This window comes from Tursiops truncatus, chromosome 2, assembly GCF_011762595.2.
Source record: "Tursiops truncatus isolate mTurTru1 chromosome 2, mTurTru1.mat.Y, whole genome shotgun sequence".
Taxonomy (NCBI): Eukaryota; Metazoa; Chordata; class Mammalia; order Artiodactyla; family Delphinidae; genus Tursiops; species Tursiops truncatus.
In genome coordinates, this window is record NC_047035.1 from 9575104 (window position 1) to 9589584 (window position 14481).

Genomic DNA, 14481 nt, shown 5'->3' on the forward strand with positions numbered 1-14481 from the left:
ATGCCGGTAGGTGTCCTTGGGGCGGCTGGGCACGGCTTGGGGGGACCCCCCCCCCCTCCGCAGGGGGCTGCCTCCCCCAATTTTGCCGGGGCAGAGGACCTGGGGTAGAAGAGTGTGGGTGTCAGGTTCCTATCTGGGACCGGGCTGGGGTGGGGGGAGGCGCTGGGAGTAAGGGTGAGAGGGGGCGGGCCCCATGGGTACCGGGACCCGCGGGCTCATCCCGGGTTGCGTCACCCGGCCCACCGCCCACTGAGACATCACAATCGGAGGGCCGGGACCCCGCGCCTCATTACCAACCCGACTGCAACCAAACAACCCAAGCAACAAACACCCCGGAAAAAAAAGAAAGAAACCAGCCGGAGTCCAGCCTCCCTCCCCGCCCCTCCCCCTCGCCCCCCGGGGCCCCCGCCCCCGGATGCGAGAGTGAGCGCGAGCCAGGCGCCCCGCTCCCGTCAGCTGCCCGCCGCCAGCCCGCGGCGGGGGCGGCTCGACCGCGCGCCCGCCCCGCCCGCGCCCCGCCCGCGCCCGCGCTCCTCCGGCTCCGCGGCGCCGTCGCCGGGTGCGTGCCGCTTGCACGCCCGCCCGCCCGGCTCTCCGCGCCCGCCGCCCGCGCCCGGCCCCGGCGCCCCGGCCCTGCTGCCCGCGCTTCATGGCTGCGCACGAATGGGACTGGTTCCAGCGCGAGGAGCTCATCGGACAGATCAGCGACATCCGAGTCCAGAACCTGCAAGGTAACGCGCCCAGCCTCCCCGGAGAGGGGCGCGGAGCGGGGGAGCCCGGGAGCCCCGGGAGCGGCTCCCCCCACCCCCACCGAGGAAGCTCCGACCCGCGCCGCCCCCTGCCCCGTCCTGACCCGGTCCTGTCACTTACGGAGGGGAAGAGGGTCGAGACACCCTCCCCCAAATCCCGGCATTGCCTCCCCGGCCAAATGAACAGTGGCCCCCGGGGTGTGGGGAGGCACACGTGTGTGTGTGTGTGTGTGTGTGTGTGTGTGTGTGTGTGTGTGTGTGTGTGTGTGTCGGGGGGGGAGCATCCCATTTGCTTGAGGGGGGCGGGGGCGTCACGATTCCCCCTCCAGCCGCAGCTGCGAGTTTGGAGAAGTTTGTACTTGGGCCCTTGGGGGCGGCGGCCCAGGTCAGGGAGGGGAGGAGAAAGCGAGATGGCGTGTGTGCGTGCGTGTGTGTATGTGCGTGTGTGTGTGTGCGCGCGCGTGTGTGTGTGTGCGCACGCGGCCCAGGTCAGGGAGGGGAGGAGAAAGTGAGATTGCGTGTGTGCGTGTGTGTGTGCGTGTGTGTGTGTCTGAGTTCGCACAGTTCCTAAGTATCTCCGGGGCTAGGGAAACTTAATGGGGCGCGGCGGCTCGGGGTGGACGGGGGAGAAGGAGGTCAGAGGCGCGGGTCGGTGGGGTCTGGCGGCCTCTTTGTTCGGGGAGCTGCCCCTCCCCTGGCCCGGGGGTCACCTGGGAGGGGGTGGGAGGGTGGGGTAAGGGCGAGAGGCCGCCGGCGCGAGACGTTGGGACCTGCGTCTGCCTTGGGACGAGGTGAAAGAGACACTTGGGAGCCGGCAGGTCTGACAAGGGCTGGTGTGTGTGTGGGGGGGTCTCCCGCCACAGACGACATGAATTTATCTTCCAGAGGAGTTTGTTCATTGTGGAAACTTAGCACAAACATATTTAAAGGAAAAAATTCACCAACAATCACCCCATGACCCATGCACGCCCCCCACACACACATGAAGAAAGCGGCTTTTCATGGAGGGGTACTTCCAGCCTCTTTCTTTTCATATGTGGACTTTGCAGAACTGGACAGAGTTCCACCTTCCGCCTCTCTTCACCCACATAGACCTGGACAGGGAAGTTTAGCAGCTTCCTTTTCGGGCTTGGGTTTCTAGAGATTGCAAGGTCAGGGGGCAGCTCAGAGAGAGCTGGGAGGCCTGGACAGAGAGTGGGTGGGGCCGTGGGTCCCAAGCAGGTGCCCTGCCTTTACTGCTGGAGGGCAGAGAGCCCCAGCGGTCAGGGTGCAGTCTTGGGGGGTGACTAGGCAGTCAAGTTTAAACATTACACCTGATAAAATATTTCCTGGGAGCCCACATGGCCTGCTCCACCCCTAGGTTGGGCAAGGACAGTGCAGGCAGAGGTGACCTGCAGTGGGGAGGAGGGGAGCCTAGTGCACTGGACACTAGAAACTTGAGTTTGCTCTGAGCTCCCTTGATTTTTTCTGCAGTGATTTGTGTAAAGTAAGGAGGATTGAGCTGGAGATGCTGAAAATGATCTTTTTCGCTAAGCCTCACGTCTGGGTCCTGTTGCCTGAGAACTGACATCCTATTTTGGGGGTGGGTGTCAGTATCTTTTGCTGAGATGGTATCTGGTTTGGGCCGTCAGGGTGTGTGTGTGTGTGTGTGTATGTATGTATGTGTGTGTGTGCCTTAGGCAATCAGTGGGTGTTTATTAAGCACATACGAACCAATTCTTGGTGCAACAACTTCCTGCACTCCTCAACTCTCGGTAAAAAGGACATCGACTTTTGTGAAGGGATGTTCAACAATATGAGCAGCTAGTTACACCTGGAACAGTGAGAGAAGGCTTCACTCAATGGGGACAATTTGAAATGGGTCTTGAGGGTTGGTTAGGAGTTCACTGAGTGGGCTCCTCTCTCTCAGCTCCCAGTGAACTGTTCTCACTTTTAGGCAATTGCCAATTGCAATTTGAGCATCAATGGGCTTTGCCATTAAAAAAAATAAATTTCTAACTTTATGTATATTAATGATTATGTACATGTATATAAAATATGCATTAATCTCAAGTACAAGCCCAACACATTTTTGTGTATGGATACATCTGTGTAACAACTGCCTAGATCAAGATGTAGAAGTTTCTAGCACCCTGGATGGATGCTTTGTCTCTCCCTTCCCACTCACCCCCTCCAACAAAGCAGCTACTATTTTTATCTTTATTGCTGTAGTTTTGACTCTAGAACTTCTTATAAAATCGAATAGCACAGTATATATACTCTTTTGAAATGGCCTTTTTTTGTTCCACATTATGTTGGTGCGTTTCATCCACTTTCTTGCTTGTATCAGTAGTTGCTTTTTTTTTTTTTTTTTTTCGCGGTGCGCGGGCCTCTCACTGCTGTGGCCTCTCCCGTTGCGGAGCACAGGCTCCGGACGCGCAGGCTCAGCGGCCATGGCTCACGGGCCTAGCCGCTCCGCAGCATGTGGGATCCTCCCGGACCGGGGCACGAACCCACGTCCCCTGCATCGGCAGGCGGACTCTCAACCACTGCGCCACCAGGGAAGCCCAGTAGTTCCTTTTTTAAGAGAGTTTTTATAAAACTACTGAGGCAGTTTTACATATTGTAAAATTCAACCTGCTTTAAGTTTATAATTCAGTGATTTTTAGTAACTCTGCAGAGTTGTGCAAACATCCCAACAATGCAGTTGGGGAACACTTTCATTACCTGCTAACGGCCCCTAGTGCCCAGCATCTGTGTCAATATCGCTCCCAGCTCTAGATCCAGGCTGTCCGTAGTTGCTTGTTTTCGCCGAGGACTCTTCCATCACATGGATGTACCACAGTTAGTTGATGCGTTCTTCGGTGAGGGGCGTTTGGGTTGTTTGCAGCTGGGGGCTGTCCTCAGTGGATGGAGCTGTCAGTCCTGGCGGGCGCTGTGGAGTTGCTGACCAGCGTCGCTGAGGAGAGGCTAGGAGAGACAGTGGGCCAGGAATCTGTCTTGTCTCTCTCCATCTTTCCCTTGGCATCCCCGTCTCTTAAGGATGCTAAACAACCATTTTCTCTCCTTGTCTCTGTGGTGCTCAGGAAGTCCAGCCAAAAGGCTGGGTCCAGAAAGCGGTCCTCGCCATGCCTAGAACGTCTGCCCAAACCAGCTGGTGTGTGTTGGCCGGCCCTGGACGTGTCTGGGTGACACGTGGGCCGTGGGCGGGGGCCTTGTTCATCTGAACTCAGCATGGGTGGTAGTCAGGAGTCCAGGCAGAAGGGTTGTATTTCAAACTCTGTGCTGCTTTCGCGAGCACAGGTAGAAGCATTTGTCGTGGTGATGGGATGCTGGGTACAGGGGAATTTCACAAATCTGCCATCATAGGGACTGAGGCGGATCACCACCCTCCGTCAAGCTTTTGTCTGTGGCCCTGTGGAATTGTGGAATCCATGCAAATATGACTGTGATGTCACCAGACCATCCCCCAGGTCGGGGGGAGCAGGGCAGAAAGCGTGGCCTCTCCCAGGAGGGCTGTGACAACTCACTACCTGACACATGGGCACGTGAAGTCCTCTTGATGTGCTCACTTCGGTGGCTCATAAAAGTGTCTGTAAATGAAGGACTCCCTGGCAGGGAGCATGGATGTCCATCTGGGCCAAGCTGCCTGTGCCACCCTCACAGGGTCCTTCGCAAGGAAATGGGGGTGGCCCAGCTGTTGACCTTTCCAGAAGGGAGAACATGGAATTGCAGGATGTGGGCAGCCGCCTGGCGGCCCCCACCTCCTTGGAGCCTCGTGGGGTAGAGCTGAGGTTGGAGGCAGCACTTCAGGTCTGTGCGTTAGTTCTCAGCCAGGCTGTGGGCGGCAGGGGCTCCGGTGCCTTTCCGATGACAAGGCTGCCTGGCTGCCCCCTCTCCCTCTTTGGCTTGGCCTGAGGGTCCAGCTGAATGCTCCACCAGTTCTGGGGTCCCCTGACTCTTGGTCCAAGGCAGGTGTCAGGCCAGTGTTTGGAAGATGCTCCCATTTCTGTAGAGAGCCTCCACCCCGCCGGCCCCCCCCCCCCCCAGGATTCATAGTCCTTTTCTGCTGAGTTTAGCAAACATGTGCCAAGCATCTAGCATCGTGCAGACACCAGGGGATGCAGAGCTGGTTCTTGTCCCTGCCTTGAAGGCGCATGAAGCCATCATGGCACCCGGCCAGACCGGGGTTGGCATTTTCTGCTCCTGGCAGCACAGACGTCCGTTCAGTTCGGGACCGTCTCCTGTTGCTCTGGTGCCTGTTGGGTCTGATGCTGTGAACTTTGACCTCATTGTTCCGGAGCGACCTGGCCAGAGTTGGAGGTGGACGGAGTTAGATTAGGCTGGGCAGATATAAGGCTTTCCCACTGCATCTCTGGGGCAGCCAGCTAGGTAGGGGTGTCCAGCGCTACCAGCTGAGCCCCGCTGGCTGGAGCTCCCTGAGTGGCAACCCTCCCCCCTCTGCCTCAGTGTCTCCCTCAGTCGGAATTTCTTGGGAAGCAGTACCACCCAGGGTTAGCAAACAGAAACTGTGACTCAGGGCACTTGGAATTGACTGCCAAACAGAGGTAGTAACAATTAACCCGACTTCCAGCAGCCTGTGTGCCAGACACGGTGCAAACTGCTGTGTTTTAATGCTTCTGCGAGCCTTTAAGGCTGTTTCAGAAGTGGAGAGGTAGAATGACTTGCCCAGGGTCATGGGCTTGGAAGTGGAGCTGGGCTTTGAACCTGGGTCAGACTAAGGCACACTTCCCATCGCACTGGCTCTGTAAATCTTGGGCAAAGGCTGCACGGGTGAAGGAGCTGGTAGCCTCAGGGCTGGGAGCTGGGAGGGCCTCTCACAGTGGGGGCATTGGAACCAGACCTTGAGGGCAGAGCAGAAACTTAACTGCATGAGTTCTGTGCTGCACAACCCGGTAGGCAGGAAAGTGGCTGGGATCTCCTGAAGGCAGGCTCAGGGCCAGGACTGTGCCCGCGTGCTCACGATGGGCCCTTCTTGCCTTGTTACCCACTTCCTCCTTTCCTTCCACTGGCCCAGGCCCTCCTCACGCCTGCCCAGTCTCCGCAATGACCTCTTTATGGCTCCGGGCCTTGTGTCACCTCCTTCAAGCCACCCACCACCCAGCCACCAGCACATGTCCCTGCGAATGCCTTCAGCGGGTCTCCACGGCCACCCTGTGCGCCCAGGGCAGCTCCCGTCCATCCCAGGACTGATAGCATCATTATCCACAAATGCCGGGATGTAGGAAAGGTCAGGCTGCACCGATGTACTGGGTCAAGTCCAGGCCCCTTTGCCTGACGGGGGAGGCCCTCTGGGGTCTGGTTCAAGATGCCACCCCAGGCTCCCCTCCCACTCCCCGCACCCAGTACCCTCCCCTCCCATTCCTTAGGTTCTTATCTCCAAACCTCTAGGCCTCCTGTGCAGACAGCCATGGGATTAGGGGTGTCGCCTGGCCAAAGTGATCCAGCGCCCACAGGAGCCAGGGAGCCGAGAGGGAATCTTTCCTGCTTCTCTGTCCCTCAGCTCTTGGAGGGCACAGCGAGCTGCTGGAGGTTTCTGTATAAAAACCAAAGAAAATCAAATTCAGAGGTTTCACCGTCCTCCAAGAACTTGCTGCCCATTAGGGCCCAGCCCCCGGGGCTGTGTGCTTGGTTCTAAAGGATGAGTCATCATGTAGAACATTGCTTTCAGCCCCCCAGCTGGAGTCAAGTCACTGGCTTTGAGTTAACTCTGGATTTTGCCCACAAAAGGCTGTGTTCCAGCCCTGGCTGCATCTCTCCCTCCGGGTGTGGATTCTTCTCGAGCAGCCTTTCCAGGTGGGAGCATTTGAGCAGCTGGGGAAGACACAGTCAGGACGGGGCAGCTGAAGGCCTGGGTCTGGGGCCTGGCTTTGCTGCTCACTTGCTGTGGGATCCTGGGAGATCTCCTCCCCTCCCTGTGCCTCAGCATTCACATCTGCAAAAGGAGAGGGTTGGACTCTCAGGGGCTCACATGGCCCGCCCCCGCCAAAGGGGGTGTAAGGAGGGTGGGACCTGGACAGAGATGCCCACGTAAAGCCATCGTCATCCCGGCCCCTGGAACACGTGGGCGGGTGGCCGTCGTGCAGCTCTGGGCACCGCTGAGCACAGCTGGCTGCGTTCCTGAATTCTTTTCGCTGCCAGGTGCAGGAGACTCACTCCCACTAAGGGTTCCATGTAGAAAAGGTTGCAGTTCGTGAGCTCTGTTGGAAAAGTACATGTGGGTAAATGATGTACCTTCATGGTTTATCTGGGCTGATTAATTATGGTTTCTATGAAGAGCCCAGGAAAGGCCTGGGACACCTACTCCGAACTAGCTGGGCAGAGTTGAAGGTGCCCTCGGGGGAGGTTTAGGGACCTGCCCACGGTCCTGGCAAACTGGGCGGAGGGGGGCACGTCCTGCGCATGCACATTTGTACTGAGGAACGTTCGAGACCAGGTAGAACAGAAGCCCATCCCCGAAAGGGTTTGTCAGCCGTGAGAGGGAAGCCCCCGGAAGAGGTTTCTCCCTGAATCCCTTGTGAGTGGCCCCGGTCGTGGATCAGAGCAGTCCCGCGGGGTGAGGTGAGGGCGCTCCGGGGAAACAGCCCTTTGCCCAAGAGGCCCAGATTACAGTAACCGCCCTCCCGGACCTGGGGTACACTGTGGCATTTAATCTTTGCCTGGAACAGCTGAGGCGCTGGCAGAGTCCTGCCCAACAAGCCAGAGGTCACTCCCGCTCCGCCTCAGAGGGGACGAGAGAAAAAGAAAGTAATTCTCTTTTCAGGGGTTGAAACATTAAAAGTAAACTCCCGGTTCCCATAGAAACCTTTTCTTATTTCCCCCACCCCCTCCCTGCACCTCTTATTTTTTAAAACAGTGGTGGATTGTGTCAGCCACAGAAGGAACTAGAGCCAGCATCAAAAATCACAAGTGTGGCTTTAAAGAGTCTTTCACAGTTTTTTTCCCTCACTAGTCTGTCTGCTTTGCTTTCGTTAATTTTTTTTTTCCTATCAGAGCAGGGATTGGTGAACTACGGTCTGAAGGCTAGATCCAACCGGCCGCCTGTTTTGGGGCATAAAGTTTTATTGGAACACAGCCATGCCCATTGGATTGCATGTTATCCAGGGCTGCTTTGCGCTCACAGTGGCCATTGAGTAGTTGTGACAGAGGAGATCCACAAAACCAAAAATATTGACTCTCTTGGCCCATTTGGAATGTGGGAATCCAGAGAGCTTCCTGTGGGGTGGCAGGGACCTTGTATTCTAGACCCAGACTCGGGGCACGTGACAAGTAGGAGATGTTTGTGAATGGCTGCTGCACGTGTGACAGCCCAGCCCTCTTTGCAGAGGATGCATGCCTGGAGTGGGTTCCGCACCCACTTTAGAAATGGACTTCCCCACTGGAAGCCTGGCCATTTGTGCAAATAATAGTTACTGAGTCCTCCTGGAAATGCTGGGAGCTGGGATGGAGGGATGGATGGGACACTCTGGGAGCCCCTGGTACCCAGAGGACACAGGCATCGTGAGGCTAAGATGAGCATTTTAGGACTGAGGATGCCAAGGTGTGTGCTGCCAGGAATATGGGGGGAGGGGAGGCATGATCCAGCCTTAAGGGTGGTGGCCTGGAAAACTCTGTAATCCCAGAGGCAGGCAGTGTGGAACCAGGGGGTAGGGGAGTATGGTAGGGGTTTGGCAGGGGCCTCTCTGGTGGGATTGCAGCCAGGGTTGGGGGGGCCAGTGCAGGGGAGTGGGTCCCAGAGGACCCATGCAGCTGCATTCCCCTTGACCTTCCTGAGCACCGGGATCCACTGCTTCTTGGAGGTGACGGTCCAAAGCCCCGAGGACCAGGAAAAGCCAGGGAGGATTGGGGGAATTTGGCAGAATTCCTGAAGTCCTTCTGGTGTCAACCAGCTCCTGCAGAACTGGGGGGTCTGACTGGAAGACATTGGGGATCCGATGACGTCATGCCCCACTCCTGCTTCCCCCTCCTGGGGGGCCGTCCAAGTAGGCAGGAGCCTTTGCAATATTTATATCCCTTTTAAACTATTTTTAATCTTTTACGGTATGACATACTTAAAAAGCAGCAGCGTTCTGTGGCCTTCTCGCTGCGAACTGGGGCGAGGTGGGGAGAGGGCACAGAGATGGCCCGACAGTTTGGTGGTGACATAAGTTAGCCCTCGGATGGGCTCCTCCACCAGCCCCTCCCTCACCTCTCGCATCCTCAAGCGTCTCTCCCATCTACACCTTTCCTTTCTTGCCTGCTTTTGCGAACATTCTCCTTGGCAGTTGCTAGGACCACTGTTTTCCTGCTCCCAGCTTCCCGGGTCCCACTTCAGCCCAGAGATCCGGAAGTCTTTCCCTCGCCAAATCCGTCCTCTACCAAGACTCCTCTTTGCCCTCAGGCAGAAACCCTGCTGTGTGTTCTGGGCACCCTCACTTCTGTCCTTTCTGGAATCAACCAGCTGCACCCGGAAATCATCCTGTTTATCCCACAAACCACTCCTTTCTCGTCCCTGTACCTTTGTCTGCATGACTCCTTCTGCAGAGAACGACTGTGGCCGCACCTACGGCAGCCTCCCTATACCCCGCCTCGGGGGAATTCACAGCCACCTCCCCTGGACTTCCTGCCGCCCAGCCCTGAGTAGGTCCCTAGAGGAGTGCACGCATTTTTGTCCCGCCAGCCCCCACCATGGAGTAGGTCGCCAGAACTGTTTGCCAAGCTACTGTCGGCTGAACTGTGGTCCACATCTTAATCCCCAGAACCTGGGAATGTGTTACCTTCCTAGGTAAAAGGGACTTTGCAGCTGTGGTTAAGTACAGGATCTTGAGATGATCCCAGGTTATCCGGGTGGGTCCCATTAATCAATCACAAGCATCCTTATAGGAGGGAGGCAAGAGGGTCAGAGAGGAGATACGTTGATGGAAGCAGAGGTCATAGCGATGCCATTGCTGGAAGGAGCCATGAGCCATGGAGTGCAGGCAGCCTCTAGGAGCTGGAAATGAGAAGGAAATGGATTACTTTCCTAGGGCCTCAAGGAACACAGTCCCACTGATAATTTCGATGTTAGCCTGTCAAACCCATTGTGGACCCCTTACCTCCAGAACTGTCAGATAATAAATTTGTGTTGTTTTAAACCTCTAAGAATGTGGTAATTGGTGACAGCAGCAACAGGAAACTGATACATGAATGAATTACAAGTGGCTTATCAAGCCTTCTCCTTTTTCCTGGAAGAGACACATCGGGGGGACATTTGCGCACCTGGAATACCCTTTAGGTTCTGTGGGAGTGTGATGGACACCCAGGGTGGGGGCGCTGAGCTGAGTTTGAGCCAGGAGTGCAGAGACCTGGGCTCTGGTCACAGGGTTGGCGCTGCTTGGTTGTGGAACCTGGGAAGGCTGCCTGACCAAGGACAGCAGGGCAGGACTTGAGTGGACAAGAGAGGGAGTCTGCCCGGGCCTACAGAGACTGTCTGCCCAGAGGTCCAAATGCAGCAGTGCTGTGATCCGAGATACACATCGGGCTGTGAATAACCAGGGGACGATGTCATGGGCTGGCCCTGTGGCCTATGTCCTGTGGCCCTGGCGGTGTGGATGGTGCAGGAAGTGGGTGATGTCACAGCAGCCTCCAGGTACACACCCTGTCGTGTGGACCCTGGGGTTCAGCGTGCTCCGGCACCAGTAACATCTCTGTTCTAATCCTTGTGTTGTTTTAGAGTTGAGATACGTGAACTCTGGAAATGCTGATAACTCCGAGTGAGTCAAGTCTGGAATATTTTGGATAAACATTCTTCTATTTCATGTGAAATATCAAAGTCTATTTGGCAAACCAGAGAGCATCATTAGAGGATTGGCTTATATGCCGTTCCTGAGTTTTTTCTACATTACATCAAGCATTAAACATACAATTATGAGGAACTTAAATTCCCAGAGAATGGAAGGAAAGCCCTAATCGTGCCTCACTGTTTAAGTATGGTTGAATGACATCATACTGTACTTCTGTTGTTTCATTTATTTTCCTGAACTTCCCCTCTCTGCTTGGTTGAAGGTCACCCCATAACCTTCACTGCTCTGGTTCCATCGGCTCCCTGGTATTGTTTATGAAACCGATAGTGACCATTGATAATGACACTTCCATTTTTTCTCTTTCTACTCATTTTTATAAAACAAGGATGAATTGCAATCAGATGTTCCAGTAACTCCCCAAACATGCGGTACAATGAAGATGCCAGTGTAGCTAAAAGGCTCCCCTGTGCTGTAGCTTGGCCCCTTCCTTGTCAGGGTGATTTAGCCAAGACGCAACTTGAGTGACTAAAGAGAATTTGGGGCGTTGCTGTTGTAAAATGTGTAATATAGAGTACAGGTTCTATAAAAATCAGTTAAGTCAGGGGTTGTCTTAATTGGTTCTGGGGCATTGATGCTGTGATTATGTTGAGTCTGGGGGATGGGGGTTGACCCCTTGCTGGGTCCTGTGCTGCATCTTCCCAGTAACCCCTGTGGTGGGCATTATCATCTATCCGCCCAGAAACTAAGGCTGAGCAAGGGTGTCACGAATGCCAAGCTACTGAGCTAGTAAGCGGTAGAACCAGGAATCAGAACCAAGTCTGGGAAGAGGGAGTAAGTTGTGGGGAGGGGATGTTAAGAGGGGAGACTGATGGGATGTGGCCTTTGGGGAGGGGAGAGACTGAATGAGCCCTGGCTCAAGGCCCCGCTGGCTGTGGACGGGGCACTTGATTTGGAACCCAGGAAGAAAGCTGGGCCAGGCTGAAGGCTGTTTGGCAAGCAGTCAGCCAGCCTTGGGTGTTGCTTCTCATCAGAGTGGGCTCAGTGGCTCTGCTGTTCATAGTCACCTGTGTACCACGCACCTCACACTGTGACGGAGTAAAGTCTAAATTCCTAACTGATGATTCCTGACTCGTAATTCCCCGGGGCAGATCTGAGAATCGCGGGGACAAGGATCCCCTTTTCAGAGGTTGAGGAGACGAAATCCTTGTAACCTTGAATTATGGCAGAGGTGACTGGAGGCGGCCACGGGAAACCGGCCTGCCATCCTCGTCCCGGGCCGTACTACGGCCATGGCAGATTATAAAGCACAGTCATCCCCATTACATCATTTGAATTCTCCTGGAACCCTCTGAGGCTGGTGTCATAGCCCCACTCTACAGATGCAGACACTGAGGCCCAGCGGAGTTCAACCACTTCGCTCTGTCCCACAGCTAGTGAGCAGCAGTCTGAGGTTGCCTTCCGCACTCTGGTGTCTGGGACTTACCCTGGACCTGCATACCCACCAGCACTTGCTGAGGCTGGTCTGTGCAAGGTTATTCACTTTCCCTTCATGTACACAAGGGACTGTGTGTGTGGAGCTCTCCTTTGGAGAACCAGTCTCGCCTTTGAGCCCGCCTCTGATCTAAAACAAAACGAAACGTGATACCTTCCAAATCAAAGCTGAGGGCCTTGGACCTGGGTGGCAGTGTGTTGGCAGGCCTGGGTGCTAGCCTGTTGAGTTCCCAGAAGTGTTGTGGGCAAGAGCTAAGTAGTGGCATGTGATGACTCACTTGTGGGGCGGTGGGGGGATGAGGTGTGCCGTGATGCCACAGGAACAATGATGGGCTGGCAGAGGGGGAGGCCAGGAACCAGACAGGTGTTACCCTTGATAGATTGTGACCGCCCAGGGTGGGCACTGCTGTATTTGGATTTGTTATTAGTGGTGGCTTGTTGACTGTTGGTTTGCCCTGGTAGACCAGAAGGCTCGTTGGATCAGTCCCTGGGGCCTGTCCTGTCCACCACTGTGTCCCGGGGCCTAGCCTCCTGTCGCAGGCTCAGTGCGTGCTCAGTTCATATTGGTTGAATATATGAATGGAGACTCAAAAGGAAAGTGTAGATTCTGGGGTCTGGCAGAACTGGGGTTTAAGTTTTAGCGTCTTTTTAGTGTTGCCTAGCTGTAGGTGGTCTGAGCCTGACAGTATCTTTTTGGTGAAGAGGGGAATAAACCCAGCTTCTCTTAGTTGTGAGAACATTCGGTGACGTCACGTCTTCCTCAATGTCAGTTTCCCTCTCCCTTGCCTTTTCCAAGTCCTACGTATGAGACTATACTTCTCCAAGGTTTATAGGAAAAACAGTGGTTCCCCCTCGTTGCCCCTTTTCCCAGAGGCAATCGCTTGCAGTTTATTTTAGTGCAGCAGTCCGCAGCCTTTTTGGTACCAGGGACTGGTTTCGTGGAAGACAGTTTTTCCACGGACCGGGGCGGGGGGTAGGTGGGGGGGGGGATATGGTTCAGGCGGTACTGCGAGCAATGGGGAGCGGCTGTAAATACAGAGGAACCTTCGCTCGCGTGCCTGCCGCTCACCTCCTGCTGTGCAGCCCGGTTCCTAACAGGCTGCAGACCAGCACCGGTCTGTGGCCCAGGGGTTGGGGACCCCTGTTTTAGCGGATGATTTTGGTGTTTTCTTCCACGTCTGTAAATCACATGCATGTATTCCTTTGTCTTGAGTTTTTGGTTCTAGGCTCCTGTTTCCTTCTATGGAAGGTAAGGATGTAGGTCTCCTTTTTACCTCTTTTAACCTCAGCTCTTTCCTGTCCTCCCAACTTCCTGATACATTTCATCATAATTTTGGTAAGATCAGTAATTGGGGTTTACACTGTTCCTACTAGATCAGTGAGATTCAGAGCTTCGTCGTGGAGTAAATTATGATCACCTCTCCTGCTGTACTTTCTGGTTTCCTTGGAGTTAAAAATTGTCTACTGTTGTTGGCATATGTGCTTAAATTCTTCCTCAAAGTCTCTGTTAGTGTCTGGATAGCCCCTCACGTTGTTTGGATGCATCAAGTAAATTCTCTCCATTTCCTCTTCCTGAGCACTGCAGGATCCTCTGACCTGTCTCCAGTCTGGACTCACTGTCCCCCACACCTGGGACCTGGCTGTTACCTGGGCCGTCTGTCACCATCACCTGTGGTTCCCTTCTCTCCTGGGTCAGATCTGCCATTTCCTGTCTGCCTCGTATGGCTTCGTCCCTTGAATACAGGAGCACATCCTTCCTGAGAAGATGTGCCTAGAGGGTGAAATTTCTGAGAACTTGCACGTGGAAAAATCAGCTTATTCTCCACTAATTCTTTTTTTTTTTTAATATTTATTTATTTATTCTTTTGGTCGCGCCGGGTCTTAGTTGCGGCTCGTGGGCTCCGTAGTTGTAGCACATGAACTCTTAGTTGCGGCATGCATGTGGGATCTAGTTCCTTGACCAGGGATTGAACCCAGGCCCCCTGCATTGGGAACATGGAGTCTTAACCACTTCACCACCAGGGAAGTCCCTCCACTAATTGTTGATTGCTAGATTAGCTCGGCATCAAATTCAAGGTTGCAAATCATTTTCCTTCCGAGGATTGAAAGCCTTGCTCCACTGCCTTCTGGCTTCCAGGGTTGCCGTTGAGAAGCGTGAAGCCATTTTGGACTCTTTGTGTGGCCTGTTTTGTTCTCTCTGGAAGCTTATAGAATCCTCTTTTCGTCCCCAGTGCCCTGAGACGTCAGGGTGACCAGCCTTGGTGCCGGCCTCTTCTCATCTGTCATGCTGAGCTCTTCTTAGTGAGACTCTTCCAGCTGGAACTATGTCTTTCGGTTCTGGGAAATTTTCTTGGATTATTTCATCATGGTTTCTACTCCTTGGTTTTCTCTAATCTTCTAGAACTCCTTGTATTTGGATATTGGTCCTCCTGCACTAATCCTCCAGTTTTCTTATCTTTTTCTATTTTCCATCCCTTTTG

The 14481-nt window shown here is 54.4% G+C and overlaps 1 protein-coding gene across 2 annotated transcripts in view; it reads left to right on the top strand.

Moving 5' to 3' along the window:
• Window positions 1-280: 280 nt before the first annotated feature.
• The window catches only part of CLMN (calmin), a 119132-nt gene continuing 104931 nt past the window's right edge, over window positions 281-14481 (top strand). The window contains exon 1 of one of the 2 annotated variants that reach the window (XM_033850666.2): window positions 281-731. In XM_033850666.2, the coding sequence (XP_033706557.1) occupies window positions 650-731 (82 nt within the window). In that variant the 5' untranslated portion in view covers window positions 281-649. The remainder of the gene's footprint in view (window positions 732-14481) is intronic. The other variant, XM_033850667.2, reaches the window with a different exon arrangement.